General features: G+C 49.7%; 1 protein-coding gene across 1 annotated transcript; it reads right to left on the bottom strand.

The window, feature by feature from the left end:
• Positions 1-8206: 8206 nt before the first annotated feature.
• On the bottom strand, positions 8207-9106 carry BHLHE22 (basic helix-loop-helix family member e22; the record flags this gene model as incomplete). The annotated part of the gene is made up of 1 exon (XM_080610537.1): positions 8207-9106. One exon carries the CDS (start codon positions 9104-9106, stop codon positions 8207-8209), a length of 900 nt encoding a protein of 299 aa, XP_080466663.1.
• Positions 9107-12213: the final 3107 nt, after the last annotated feature.

Below are 12213 nucleotides of genomic sequence, written 5' to 3'. Positions count from 1 at the left end.
ATCTCACCAGACAGGTGTAGGATCAGCTAGGAGGAGTGCACGGGTGCCCCTGGAATCTCTCTGCTGTTTCTCTAGTGAAACGGTGCACTTGTCAGTCTGAGATATGACTTGTCTGGTCAGTACAAGCCTCCAACTGTAAGTTGTCCCTGCTTATGGTTATATTGATAGTATATTCTGCTATAAAAAAAAAAATAAATCAACTTTTTCTCATTTACAATAGATTTATTAAGTCAGTATGGCCCTTTACAGCACCTGAGAAAAGTGAATTCATTGTGAACTAATGTGAATGCTAAAATGTGATTTTTTATTACCATTTTAATTTACAGATTGTATGTTTTCTATTTTCATGCTGGCACTCAGTACTGCTATAAGCTATTGTAAACTTCTTAAACTGTTGCATTGCTTAAAAGACCATGTTAGTCTACATGTACCTGTTTGCAAATTAGTCTCTCCCATTATGTCCTAATGTGCTAATACAAAACTGTGTAATAGTTGTTCTTGAGTTTATGCTTTTAAGCCAGTTGCATGTCGGTGTTGCTATTTTTAGGAATAATTACTGGTCTGTGAATTTCTCTTGTAGAATTATAAATGATCTTTTGTTTCCTCATTATTGAACTTTCTGACATTCAAAAGATTGTGAATTGCTCTTAATTGTGCAAACTGACATGCTGTATACAGATGAACAATGGTTAGGTTCTACTTTAATAGTTAATATCCACCATTAAGGCTCTTGGATCACATAAGGTATATTGTGAATTTCTGAGCAAGAAAATTAAAATTTCATTATTTTAGTAATCTAACATCTTAAATGAATTTTGTATTTTAAAGACAGAATAAAAATGAATATATATATTTTAATATTGAATGACTGTCTATGGTATTTTTTCCTTCACGTTTACACTTTTCTCACAGATTCACAACTCTTGCTTTGATTTTTAAAGTATTTATTCAGCATACCACATTTTTCTGTAACTTGATCTTGAAAGGTATTTCAACAAATCAAAAAAAAAAAAAAAACCACCTTTAATTCTGCACTGGCATGGAGCAACTTCCTTGAATTTAGGAAATTATTAAATCTGGTTTACTCTCCCATCAAACTTAAGCCACTTCTTACCAGATAAGAAAAAGGAGTGGTACTTCTGACATTCTTAGGACATTATTCAAAATTAGTATAAGGATCTGCAGTCCACTAGTGATTCCCAAATACAGCTCCTAGGCTTTTCCTTTTGCAAACCTCTGCATCGTATAAGATGTACTACCTGGTGTAAAGCATTCTGTCCTCTCAGATCATTCATTTTAAAAGGGGAAATGAATGAAAATTGTTACAATACACAGCACTGCGCCAGCAAAGCACAGCTTGGCTTTTCTAAGTATCAGTGTAGCTACAGAGTTCTACAAGTAGGTATTTAATATGAAGGTTGTACCCCAAAGACATCAGTGTTTCTTCATTTGCTCATGCAGAAATGCTTGCCAGGTATGGCTGTGAGGATTGTTGAAGGTGCATCCTAGAGAAGATAGACCTTGCAGCAGTTTTCTGGGTTTGATGAATGTGTTTGTAACTATGCACTTGCTTTAATGCCAGATTATAGTAGAAATTAGTGACGTTTATAAATAAAAAGTGGAATTTTTTGAGATTCCTTGAAGGGCACGTTTCTGACTGAGCTTTCCATGGTGGTCTGAAAGATGGCTTGGGCAGGAGGGATTAATAAGACCTCTTAATACTGTATAATACTTGGTTTGATACAAAGTTCTTTCTTGATGTTACTTATATCACATTGTATTTTAAAATTACTCAGACATCAATTTATGCATGACATATGATTAATTGATATGAATAGAGCTATTTTAACTGTCACACCATAGGAAGTGAAGTCTTTTCCCTCCTATTACCTAAACCAGCCTTTGTACCCTAGCTAGCCACGTCCTGATACCCACAACATAGCAGAAAAATGATCTTATTACAGAAACACCCCTTGAAACTAAGTGTGTGAAAGTATTGTTATCCTTAAGTTCTTTTCTATGTTTATAAATAGTAAGAAGTATGAAGAAATAATTGCTGCATATATAGAAGCACAAAAAAAATAGAAAATGTTGCATTTTCATTTGAAAGCAAAGAATTAAACTGTAGTGGTATCTTTATCCTCATATAAACCAGTACTGTGCCTGTGTAGCCTGTCCTGTGCATCAGGCGCTGAGTCTGTGTGAATACATCATTTGTAATAGCAGAAATGTGCTTGTCTTCAAAATTGTTTACACCAAAACAAGTAACGAAAAAGAAGCCTAAGCTTCAGCTGCTGCTGCTAGGAGCCTTGCAGGATTCTATCTTGCAAGACTTTGTTAAACCGATTTTGACACTGATATGTTGGTTTGTATTTGTTTCCCCCTGAGCAGCAGCTATGAGTACAGCGAAGTTGAGTAAAAGTCAAGGTTCTGGCTACAGGGAGAGTAAAAGACAGTAAGTAAACACCACGGGATGACTTTTGACAGTGACTTCTTTCCTGCCAGCTCATCCTTCCAGCTACCTCTTTCTTCCACACATTTTAGCCGCAAACTCCTACAGGCAGCAGGGCTTTCCCTGTCTGATTTCCACCTCGTGAGCCAGTACGTCGGCTTTCTGCTGAATGTGATATTCAGATGACTTCTAAACATGAAATCTTTACCGGAGCCCCTCGCAAAATCGGCATCGCAGGTACCTACAGCTGGGAGCAGTGCCGCTAAAGCTTTGAACCTGAAAACTGGACGGGTACTAGTTGGGCTGGGGACTGCTGAGGACGGGATTGACGCACAAGGCATACCGCCGCTTCTGGAGGGCTCCGCTCCGGTACCCCGTCTCGGAGTGTCCCTGGCCCGCGGCGGGACCGCGGACCAACCCCCCGCTCCGTCAGCCCGCCGGGCTCTGGTTCTCCGACCCCCTGCAGGGGTGAGGAGAGACTCCTGCCGCCCCTTCCTAAAAACAGCCCTTGCTTCGAGGAATGCTGGAGTGGGGAAAAGGGGGAGAGGACTCCCGGGGAGGTTCTTAGGGAAGAGGTCTGGGTGTTATGGGAGTTTGGAGAGCTTCGGCTGGTGGAGAGGAGGTTTACTCCGGAAAGGCGATTGTTTGCCCTTAATCCTCAATTACGAGGATTTCGAAATAGTATTAGAAGAGCAATCTGTTCTGCAACTTCTCGGAAGAAATAATTGTTGATTTAGATAAGCACTGATCCCTTCAGCGTTTGATGAAGACGTTAATTTATGGCTGTCTAGCAGTTTATGGCTGTCATTAGATTTTCAGCTTTGTCTCTGTTCGAAATGTATCTTTCTTTTTATTTTAATCTGAGACAATTATGTAAGAAAACGGCTATGTTTGATCTAAAATGCATCGTTTTCCTATAGCGTTTCAAATTATTCACAGATCATAGTTCTTATATGTGCATATATGAATTTAAAAATACAGCAGTAAAGTGCTTGCAACAGACCATAAATTTGCTTCATATTTTATTACACGTCTCTGAATCAGGTTGAGAGGACAAGGGCAACTAGGGGCTTAGGGGAGAATTTAACCCTTCCCGAGGTGGAAAGCCGACCAGAGCAGCGCAAACCCCCTCCGGAGCGCTTGGGGAGGGGGCTGACACCGATCTGATGAGTGACCACGGGGAAATGAGGCTGGCTCCCTCTCTTTGCTCATTTAGCAGCTGTTCCTTCCATGGCGTAGCCGGCTGCCGGGGTTCCCCGAGTCAGGCCCGGGGCGCCGCCGGGGCCTCCGCGCTGGCTCCCGCTCCCGGCCGTGGCTCCAGCTTTCACTCCCGCCGGGGCCGGGAGGGCACCTGGCCGGCGTGCAGGACCGGCTTAACCCCTGCGGCGCTGCCTGAGCCAAGCGTGGTACTTCGCAAGGAGCCAGCACGAACCCTCCGACGGCAGTCCACCGGGCGGGGGCCCACCCCTGTCGAATAGCCCCGCGGAGCGGGCGGCGGTGACAGGAGCCGGGGCCCACAGCCAGTTCCCCAAAGTTTTGTCCCGCCCCGCCAAGGAGTTGTTCCATCCTTACTGAAGCCTTGGGATCCCTCTGGCCTGTTGGCAGCGGGTGCGATCAGAGTTACAAATGATCCCGGGGAGAAGTGGCCGAGATCTGGCTCCTTTATTTTAGCTCCCAACCTACCCCCCTCCGCCACTACCACCACTAAAAAAGAAGGTGTTAATTGCTGTAAAGTTTCTGAACACGTGGATAATTTACTTTGCTGCGTTTTAATTAAAAGCAAACTTATTTATGTTTCTGATGTTTATATTACGCGATTTAATTACGTTTAGAGGCAGAGTCGCGCTTCCCCCCTCCCCCCCTTCCACTGTAAATCACATTTTCATTAAAGGTTTTAATAAGAAAACTCACTTGACCACTATTCATTATCTAGTCCCCTCCATGCACACAAGTTCACTTACCCATTCATTTATTCACTTACTCATTCCAGCAGATCCGCTGCAACTGCTGCTAGCAGGGATGTGAACACTCATAATTATTTGTCAAAGTCTGGAAAGTGTATTATCCCTTCTTCTAGTGGTAATTAGTTACCATAGCATCTAATACGTAAATGTGCCCAGAGCACACCATTAACAGTTAAGCGGAGGATTCAATTTAACACATGATTATATCTTTCATAAGTCATTACATTAGGAAAGCCAATGTCACTCATGCTGGGGCAATTTCAGGCTCCGAGCCGGGGTACGGGGCTGAGAAGGAGCCGGGCTGAGCGGCGGGGGGCAGAGGGAGACTCCGGAGGAGGCTGGGGGAGAGACCACGGCTATGGGGCGGTGGGAAATGGGGAAGAAGCTGCTTGGAAGAGGGGGGACCCGCTCGGTTCCTGCTAAGCGGTCCATCAAGCGTTAAGAGGGGCGGGGGGGTGCTCTCTCCTCCCCCCACCCCCGGCACACACACGGCGCTCGCGTTGGCCAGACCTGCCCAGGGACTGGTCCCGCGGCTTCTCGTCGCTCCTCGGCGAGGCTGCTGGGTGCAGAGGGCTGAGGGGTGCAAGCAGCACCCCTCCCTGCAAGACCCCCTCTCCCTCTCTGCAGCGAGCAAGGAGGAAGAGATAGAGCCCAAAGTCGGGCGGCAGCAGGGAATGAAGAGTGTTTCATTCCGCTTTCCCGCTCCAAAGCAGAGACAGGCGAGGGAGAGAGGAATAGAGAAGCCGCTACATGTGCCACAGGCGGCCCCGCAGCACGCACTCTGCCCGGCCTGCACCTAGGCCCTTCATCAGTGCCCGGGAGGCAGAGCCGGGGCGTCCCCCGGGCCCTCTCAACCCTCCTTTCCAGCCCGGGTCCGAGCCTCTCCAGGAGTTTGCTGGGACCTCGCCTGCTTCCCCCGTCCCACGCTTTCCCGGGGAACCCCTCAGGAAAGCCCGCTCGGTAGGCAGGGATATTAAGCAGTAAATATCGCAGCAAAAGTGTCCCGCGATGTTAGATGCACGAACACACACTCACACAGACACACAGGCACGCACCACGCCAAGCTGGTGGCGGTGGTTAATTCCTAATCAGAATGATGGACAGCAGAGACAGAACAATACAAACTAATGGCTGTGTTGCTGATCACTTTACCCCTTGATTAAAGACACCCAATTATGGCGCAGAACAGTGTCGTAATTATGTTCCTTAATCACATCCAGGAGGTTTAATTGCCTTAACGATGTGTTTCATTAAATGAATTTAGGTATTATAGTCGACAGTTTTCATACACAGTTGTTTTCAAATTAACATAATATTAGACATCGTCATGGAAATTGTTTTAATAATCATAATTAGACGCACACAGCCTTTGTCTAGTAAATGCTGAAAGACGCTTCTCCTTGCGCCTGGAGGCTGATCTGCCCACCCTCTCTGGGCTGCCTTCCCACAGCTCCGTGGCACTTTACAGTTACGTTTCCTGAAAAGTTACAGGTTCTGATTAATCTTTTTTGATGAGAAGTGGAGCGGAAAAGATTTATCCCCTTCCTCCGCTTCTGGTGCTGCCGTTAGGGGAGGCGGCTCCGTGGACCCCCGCCGCCGACCTGGGACTCCCGAGGGGAGGGGGGACCCGGCGGGACAGCGACACCCGGGCCGGGCCCAGCTCAGGGCTGGCATCTCTGGTGAGCTGTCCTCTTCTCTGACCTCGGATCTGGGGCAGGTCGGCGGCGACACGAGGGGACGGGTGGCTCCAAAACTTGAGGGTAGGGAGAAGACGGGGGCGGGGAGTCCGGTAACTCACCCCGGATCACACCCAGCACCACGGTAGAAACGCATCACAGAGAAGACCTTTTCCCCCTCCCCTCTTTGGGAGACCTTGAGCTAGAGTGGGGTTCCGAGAGGGTACCGTGGCGCCCTCAGGGCAGGGTAAAGGAAATTATCCCCCCACCCCCCTACCCACCTCCTTAAATCTGGAGACACACGCTTAGCAAAGCACAACACAACAAAAGCGTTTGTTCAAAATATTTTAATAAAGATTCTTTCCGACATAGATACACATACAAACGATCATACATAGCTGTCATAATCTGACCTATTTAATATATATCACTCTTTACACATCCGTGACCTGCCAACAGATCCATCATGGCTCCTATTTTGCCATCCAACCTGACAGTCCGAATTTGTATTATCTGCAAGTAGTGGAAAATAGCAGGACTCGTTTTTGAAAAGGGAAAAGCAAAATAAAAAAAAAAAATAAAAAAAAAAAATAATCTTGATTTACAAATAGCAGAGAGACAGCCACCCAGCCAAGCAAACTCAAACTGAAGGCTCACTTTGGGTGAACAGCTACTTCTTGCTTTTCATCTCTCATTTTTCTTCCCCCAAAACCCACCCCCCCTGCCCCCAGAAATAAAAGAGAAGAATTCCACGCGTTCTGTAAATCAGTCTAAAGTATTTTAAAGTATTTCAACTTAAATAATCATCCACAGTCAGAATAATTTACATACACATTAAAAGCGGTTTAAATTATACCTTTGAAAACACAGCGCCTGGGAAAACATTGGCTTGGCAAGTGTTCTTGTAGCAGCTATTGCTCTGATGCCTTGTAAAAGTAAATAGCTATTACATGTTCTAATGCAAAGAATACTCTCTCAAAATTAGTTGTTTGAGCAATTAAGAATACACTTTTCCTGTAATTTTTGGACTGAAGCAATTTATTAAAGCTCAATTTAAATACAGGAATGATGCAACTTAAAATCCAGATGACCTTTCATAAGCCTAAGCAGCTCGGATACATCAACATTTCTGGTTATACGTTGTTGGCAAATAAACGTTTAAACACTTGGCACACAGTTTAAGTTAATCCATAAACAGAATTTCAGAAGCATTTAAAGTAACTGCACATAAGACCCGTGACCTTAACACATGATAAATATTGTTGGCGTGGAAGGGTCATTTAAACAATAACAAATAAATAGCATGTCTTGTTTATACATCATTGCAAAGTGGAAAGAAACAAGGTGCACATAAATATTTCTTTAAAAAATGCGATACTTTCAGCCACACGGAGTAGGCGTTTGATCTTTTTTTTTTTTTTTTAACTCTCTTAATTTTTTTTTTAATCACTCTCACCAAACTTTGCGCATTTTCACAGGATCAAAGTTCAGAGACGATAAAAAATACAAAGTCTTCCATAGCAATGGTCTTTGTTTCTGCGAGTCGCTTAAATAAGTTTACATTTCAAGTTTGTTTGTTTCCTGGCTTAGAATAATAATAATACTGCTAATAATAATAATAATTAAAAAAAAAAATCTATGTTCAAGTGCCCTCTCTGATTTGTCCCATCCAACTCCGCGCCCGGGCCGCCGCTGCTCCTTCCCCTCCCAGGGGCCGCCAGACCAGGGTGAGGGATACTTTCCAGCCCTCTCCCCGGTGCTACCCCGGCTCCCAGCACAGCCTGAAGCTTCTTCCCGACCTCTCTTTTGTCCGACCGTGCAGCGGGCACTCGGACGGAGCGAACACCCCATCCCCCGCGCCCCCCAGGCCGGGGCACCCCCGGCCCCCCGCTCCACAGCCACAAGCAAGCTGGCTCCCGGCGCCATCCCGTTCCGGCAAGACCGAAAGAGAAGAGCCAGGCGAAGCGAGGCCAGGCGGAGGGCGGCGGGGACAGAGCAGCGGTCAGTCCCTCGGCAGCCCCCCCGACCTCCAGCCCGGGACCGGGGCCGAGACACCGGCTGTCGCCGCTCCCCGGGACCGCGGCGGCGGCGGGGGGCGGCAACGGCAGCGGCCCTTAAGGCTTCTCCGTGCACTGTTTGCAGAGGCTGGAGGAGACGCTGTTGAAAATGGCACATTTCTCCGGGCAGGAGGTAGCGGGGGGCAGCCCGGCGCTGAAGGGGTACCCGGCTGCCTGCTCGTAGGCGCCGAGGGCGGGGTGCAGCGCTGCCGCCGCCGCCGCAGCCGCCGCGGCGGAGCTGGGCAGGGAGGCGGCCGAGATGGCTTGGCCCTGGTTGAGATAAGCCACCAGGCGCCGCATCTCCTCCAGGGCCTGCGCCTGCATCAGGATGTAGTTCTTGGCCAGGAGGAGCGTGGCGATCTTGGAGAGCTTCCGCACCGAGGGGCTGTGCGCGTAGGGGATGACCGCCCTCAGCTCGTCCAGAGCGTCGTTCAGGTCGTGCATCCGCCGCCGCTCTCGCGCGTTGATGTTGAGGCGCAGCGCCTTCTGCTCCTTGGACTTCTTGCTGCCGCCGTGCCCGTGGCTGTTGGAGCAGCCGCCCTCGGCCGCCTTCAGCCCCCCGCCCCCCCCGCCGCCACCGCCCGCCGCCGGCGAGGCGACGCGCGGGTCCCCCCCGGCGCCGCGCAGCACCAGCTCGCAGCGGCCGTCGCTGTCGTCGTCGGGACTCTGCTCGCCGCCACTGCTCTCGGCCACCGAGCTGCGGCTGGCGCTCTCGCCGTACTTGACGCAGACGGAGCCCGGCGGCAGCGCCAGCGGGTCGCCGCCGACGCCGGGTTGCAGCAGCGCCTCGGGCTCCGCCGCTTCGTAGCAGGCGAGCGGCGAGGGCTGGCGGTCGCGGGGGTGAGAGAGGTCGAGCCCCGGGGGCGAGCGGAAAGCGGACTCCATGCGCTTGGCCGAGGCAGCGAGGCTCTTGTGGAAGAGGTCCTCTTCTGCGGGCAGCCCCAGTGCCCGCTCCATCGGCGCCCCGCTCGCCTCCGCCTCCTCCGCCCCCCTCAGCTCCCGGCCCGCTCCTCCAAGGCTCCGCGCCGCGGCGGGCGGCTCCCCGGCGTCCCGCTGGCAAAAATTGCTTCCCGGCTCCCGCCTGGGCTGCGCTGTGCCTGGCGCCGAGGCTGCCCCTGCTCCGGTTCGGGCTGCGGCTCTGGCGGTTCCGGCTCTGGCGGCGGCTGTAGCTGTGCCTCTGGCTCGGGCTGTGGCTCCGGCTGCAGCTCCGGCTCCTGCTCGCCCTCAGCAAGCGCCGCGCTGGGGCATTGTGCGCTGCCAGTGGAGCCGCTTCCACCGTTTATCTTGCTTGGATTCACCTTCAAGAGATTTCCGGACCCATCAACCAGCAGCCGCCGCAGACGGGGGAGTCTTTTACATCATTATCTCTGAGAGTAGGTTATTATGAAGAAGACTCGCCTGTTGGGACAGAGCTTTCTACCCAATCAGGTTAACGTTTTAATTAATAGGATTAAAACGGTAACAAACAATCCCAGGCGCTATCTGGCCCTGAGTCTGAATAGTTGCTTTTCCCAGGTCTGAAGACAGGCAGCAGCTAGAGCTTTATAAGAGGCGCCTGCTCCATTATTCTCCCTGCCATCTGTATACACAGCTTAACGCATATGTTTGCAAGACGTTGTGTCCTGTTAGTAACCCAACAACTGCCTTTAGCTTGACATGTGTGGCGACTTTCACTCATCAATGAGCACACTAAAAGCCCTACTTAGATCGAAGGATGTTCTTTGCCTCCTTCAGCAAATTACAGCCTTGCACTGCAGAAAAGCCCGCTTCAACACTCCCCTTCAGAGTGCTGCCAGCAGACTTCTGCTAACTTAGCCGTGGAGTCAGGAGTGACACCCTCTCCCCCCACTCCAGCCCACCCACCCCTGCATTTACATTAATTTAGAGCCCCCCTCCAACCCCCATCGGTCTTCCCGAAAAGCATCGCCTGGGAAAAAGACCCTAAAATAATAACTACAAGGAGCGGAGCGACCCCAGCAGCCGTCTCCGCTCCTGTCCCCCGCCAAAGTCCAGCTCCCTTCCCTGAGAGCCGGATGGCCCCCAGACCCCCTCCCCCTCTCTCCAGCAAGCGGAGACCAAATTACAGGGAGGTTCCCCTCCTCCTCCTCCCTCCCTGAGCCCTTTCCAAGCAGCAGATTGCCGCTTTAGAGTGATGATCCCCCGTGTCCCTATAAAAAATATAAAGCCCCATCAGTTACTTTGCAAATGAACCTATCTGGGGAGGAGGGAGCGCGGGGTGAGAAAGGGCAAACCCCACCAAACTTTTTTATTATTATTTATTTACTGTGACTGACCAACTCTTTGCAGCTCCGTCCCTCCCCGCTCCGCTCCCCAAAGCCGGGATGCTGCCACCGGTGTCGGGGAGATACCCTGCTCTCCTCCCAGGGCTTCTCCCTTCTTTTTACCGGGAACAGGCTCTTCTGCGCTCTCTCAGAACCTGAGGTGGCAACCCCAGGCTGGTCTGAATTTTGTCCCGCTGCTCCTCTACTGCTGGAGGCGAGAAGCTCGCTCTCGCTCTACTGTTAGCGCTCAGGGTATTTAGTGGCAGGTTTTCATCCTTGTGACATCAGTAAAAACAATATTTCCCAACACTTCCAGTAAATCATTCTTATGTGGCAGAATTACTGAAGGCTATGAAATTTTTTAGTTTCTCTGGTTTCATTAAAAACCTTTTAATTGTGTCTTTCAGAGTTGGCCCCAGGTGTTGGACTCTTTTCATTACATTTTGCTCTAATGTGATGAAATTCTAATTCTCTCCTTACCATATGGTTAAATTTCCCCACTGAGAATTAGTTGAAAAAGGAGAAATAATCTATTAATCTCTGTAATAGATTCACAAATGAGGTTTGCCACAGAACCTGTTTTTGAATGGTAATATCAGAACAGTTGGGTGCCTTGTTTCAGGAAAGAAAGGACCAGGCGACAACAGCAAACGTTTGAATTTTCACCTGGAAAGAATGAAAAGAAGCCAAGCTGCAGATTTCATAGTAATTGACTGAGATTTCATCTAGCGAGGACATGACTACAATACAGACCTTCCTCACCTCGTGTCTCCGGATGAGAGTCGAACACACAAGCCGAGACCTCCGAAGAGAAGGGAGGGGGTCTCCCCCCCGTCCTCTTCCCCCGTTCTCCTCCCTCCCAGCCCCGTTTGGCTGCTGCGCTTGTCCCTGGTCGCCGTCCAAGCGCACAGGCACCGAGCGCCTAGCTCCCCTCCCCCTTTCCAAGGGATGCCACCCTTAACCTCTATCATTATTAATCCTAAGGCATTTTCGGTTTATTGTTTTCCAATTAGCATTTTCATTTTTCCTTGAGATCATAAACAAAGGATTTTATAATCTCAATAGTTTATTAAAAAAAAATATTTTGTGTTCAATACCAAACTTGTAAAACTCATGTGGTCACGCAGGGATAAGAGATACTGTTGGCACAATATGATGGTTAGGAGGAACATTTAATTCCTCGCAACTTATTTTTTGGAAGACGTCGTTCCCTGGCTCGATCTCTTCAGTTGATCTGTGGGTTCACTAGTGCTACCTCCTCTCTTTTCCCCTGCACCTCTGGGGACTGCGTGCCCTCCCGCTCCGCAGGCGACGGGGCCGTTGCCCCGAGGGGCGGCGGGAGCTGCCGGGCCGCGCCGTCGGGGCGGGCTGACGGGGACACTGCTGCGATCTCCAGGTCTCCCCTTGGCCTCGGCTGCCTTCGCTCAGGGTTGCACCCTGAGTCTGAAATTTGTCTCTTTCCGTATAAGCTTTCTGCTCGTCCCCGTCCACCCGTCAGCCTGCCTGATGCTGATCTGCCTGAGGAAATGGCTACGTGCTTGTCCCCGCTTCTGCCCGTCCTTTCATCCACCTCTCTTTTGCTTTTACTTTTCTCCATCCTTTCCTTTCCCTTTCTTTCTGGGTCTGTCCCCTGTTCTTGATGTATCCCAGTCCTCTTGCCGATGCTTTCACCTGTGACTTGCCGTGCTATAATGATGCCAACTTTCTCCCAAACTTTATCTTGGAGGGGGGGAGGTAGGGAGAAGAAAGTGGAGGGCACAAGGAGACAAAAAGAGAGACCAT

Source organism: Psittacula echo, assembly GCF_963264785.1.
Source record: "Psittacula echo genome assembly, chromosome: 2".
NCBI classification, from domain to species: Eukaryota; Metazoa; Chordata; class Aves; order Psittaciformes; family Psittacidae; genus Psittacula; species Psittacula echo.
This window is presented reverse-complemented; position numbering and strand designations above follow the sequence as displayed.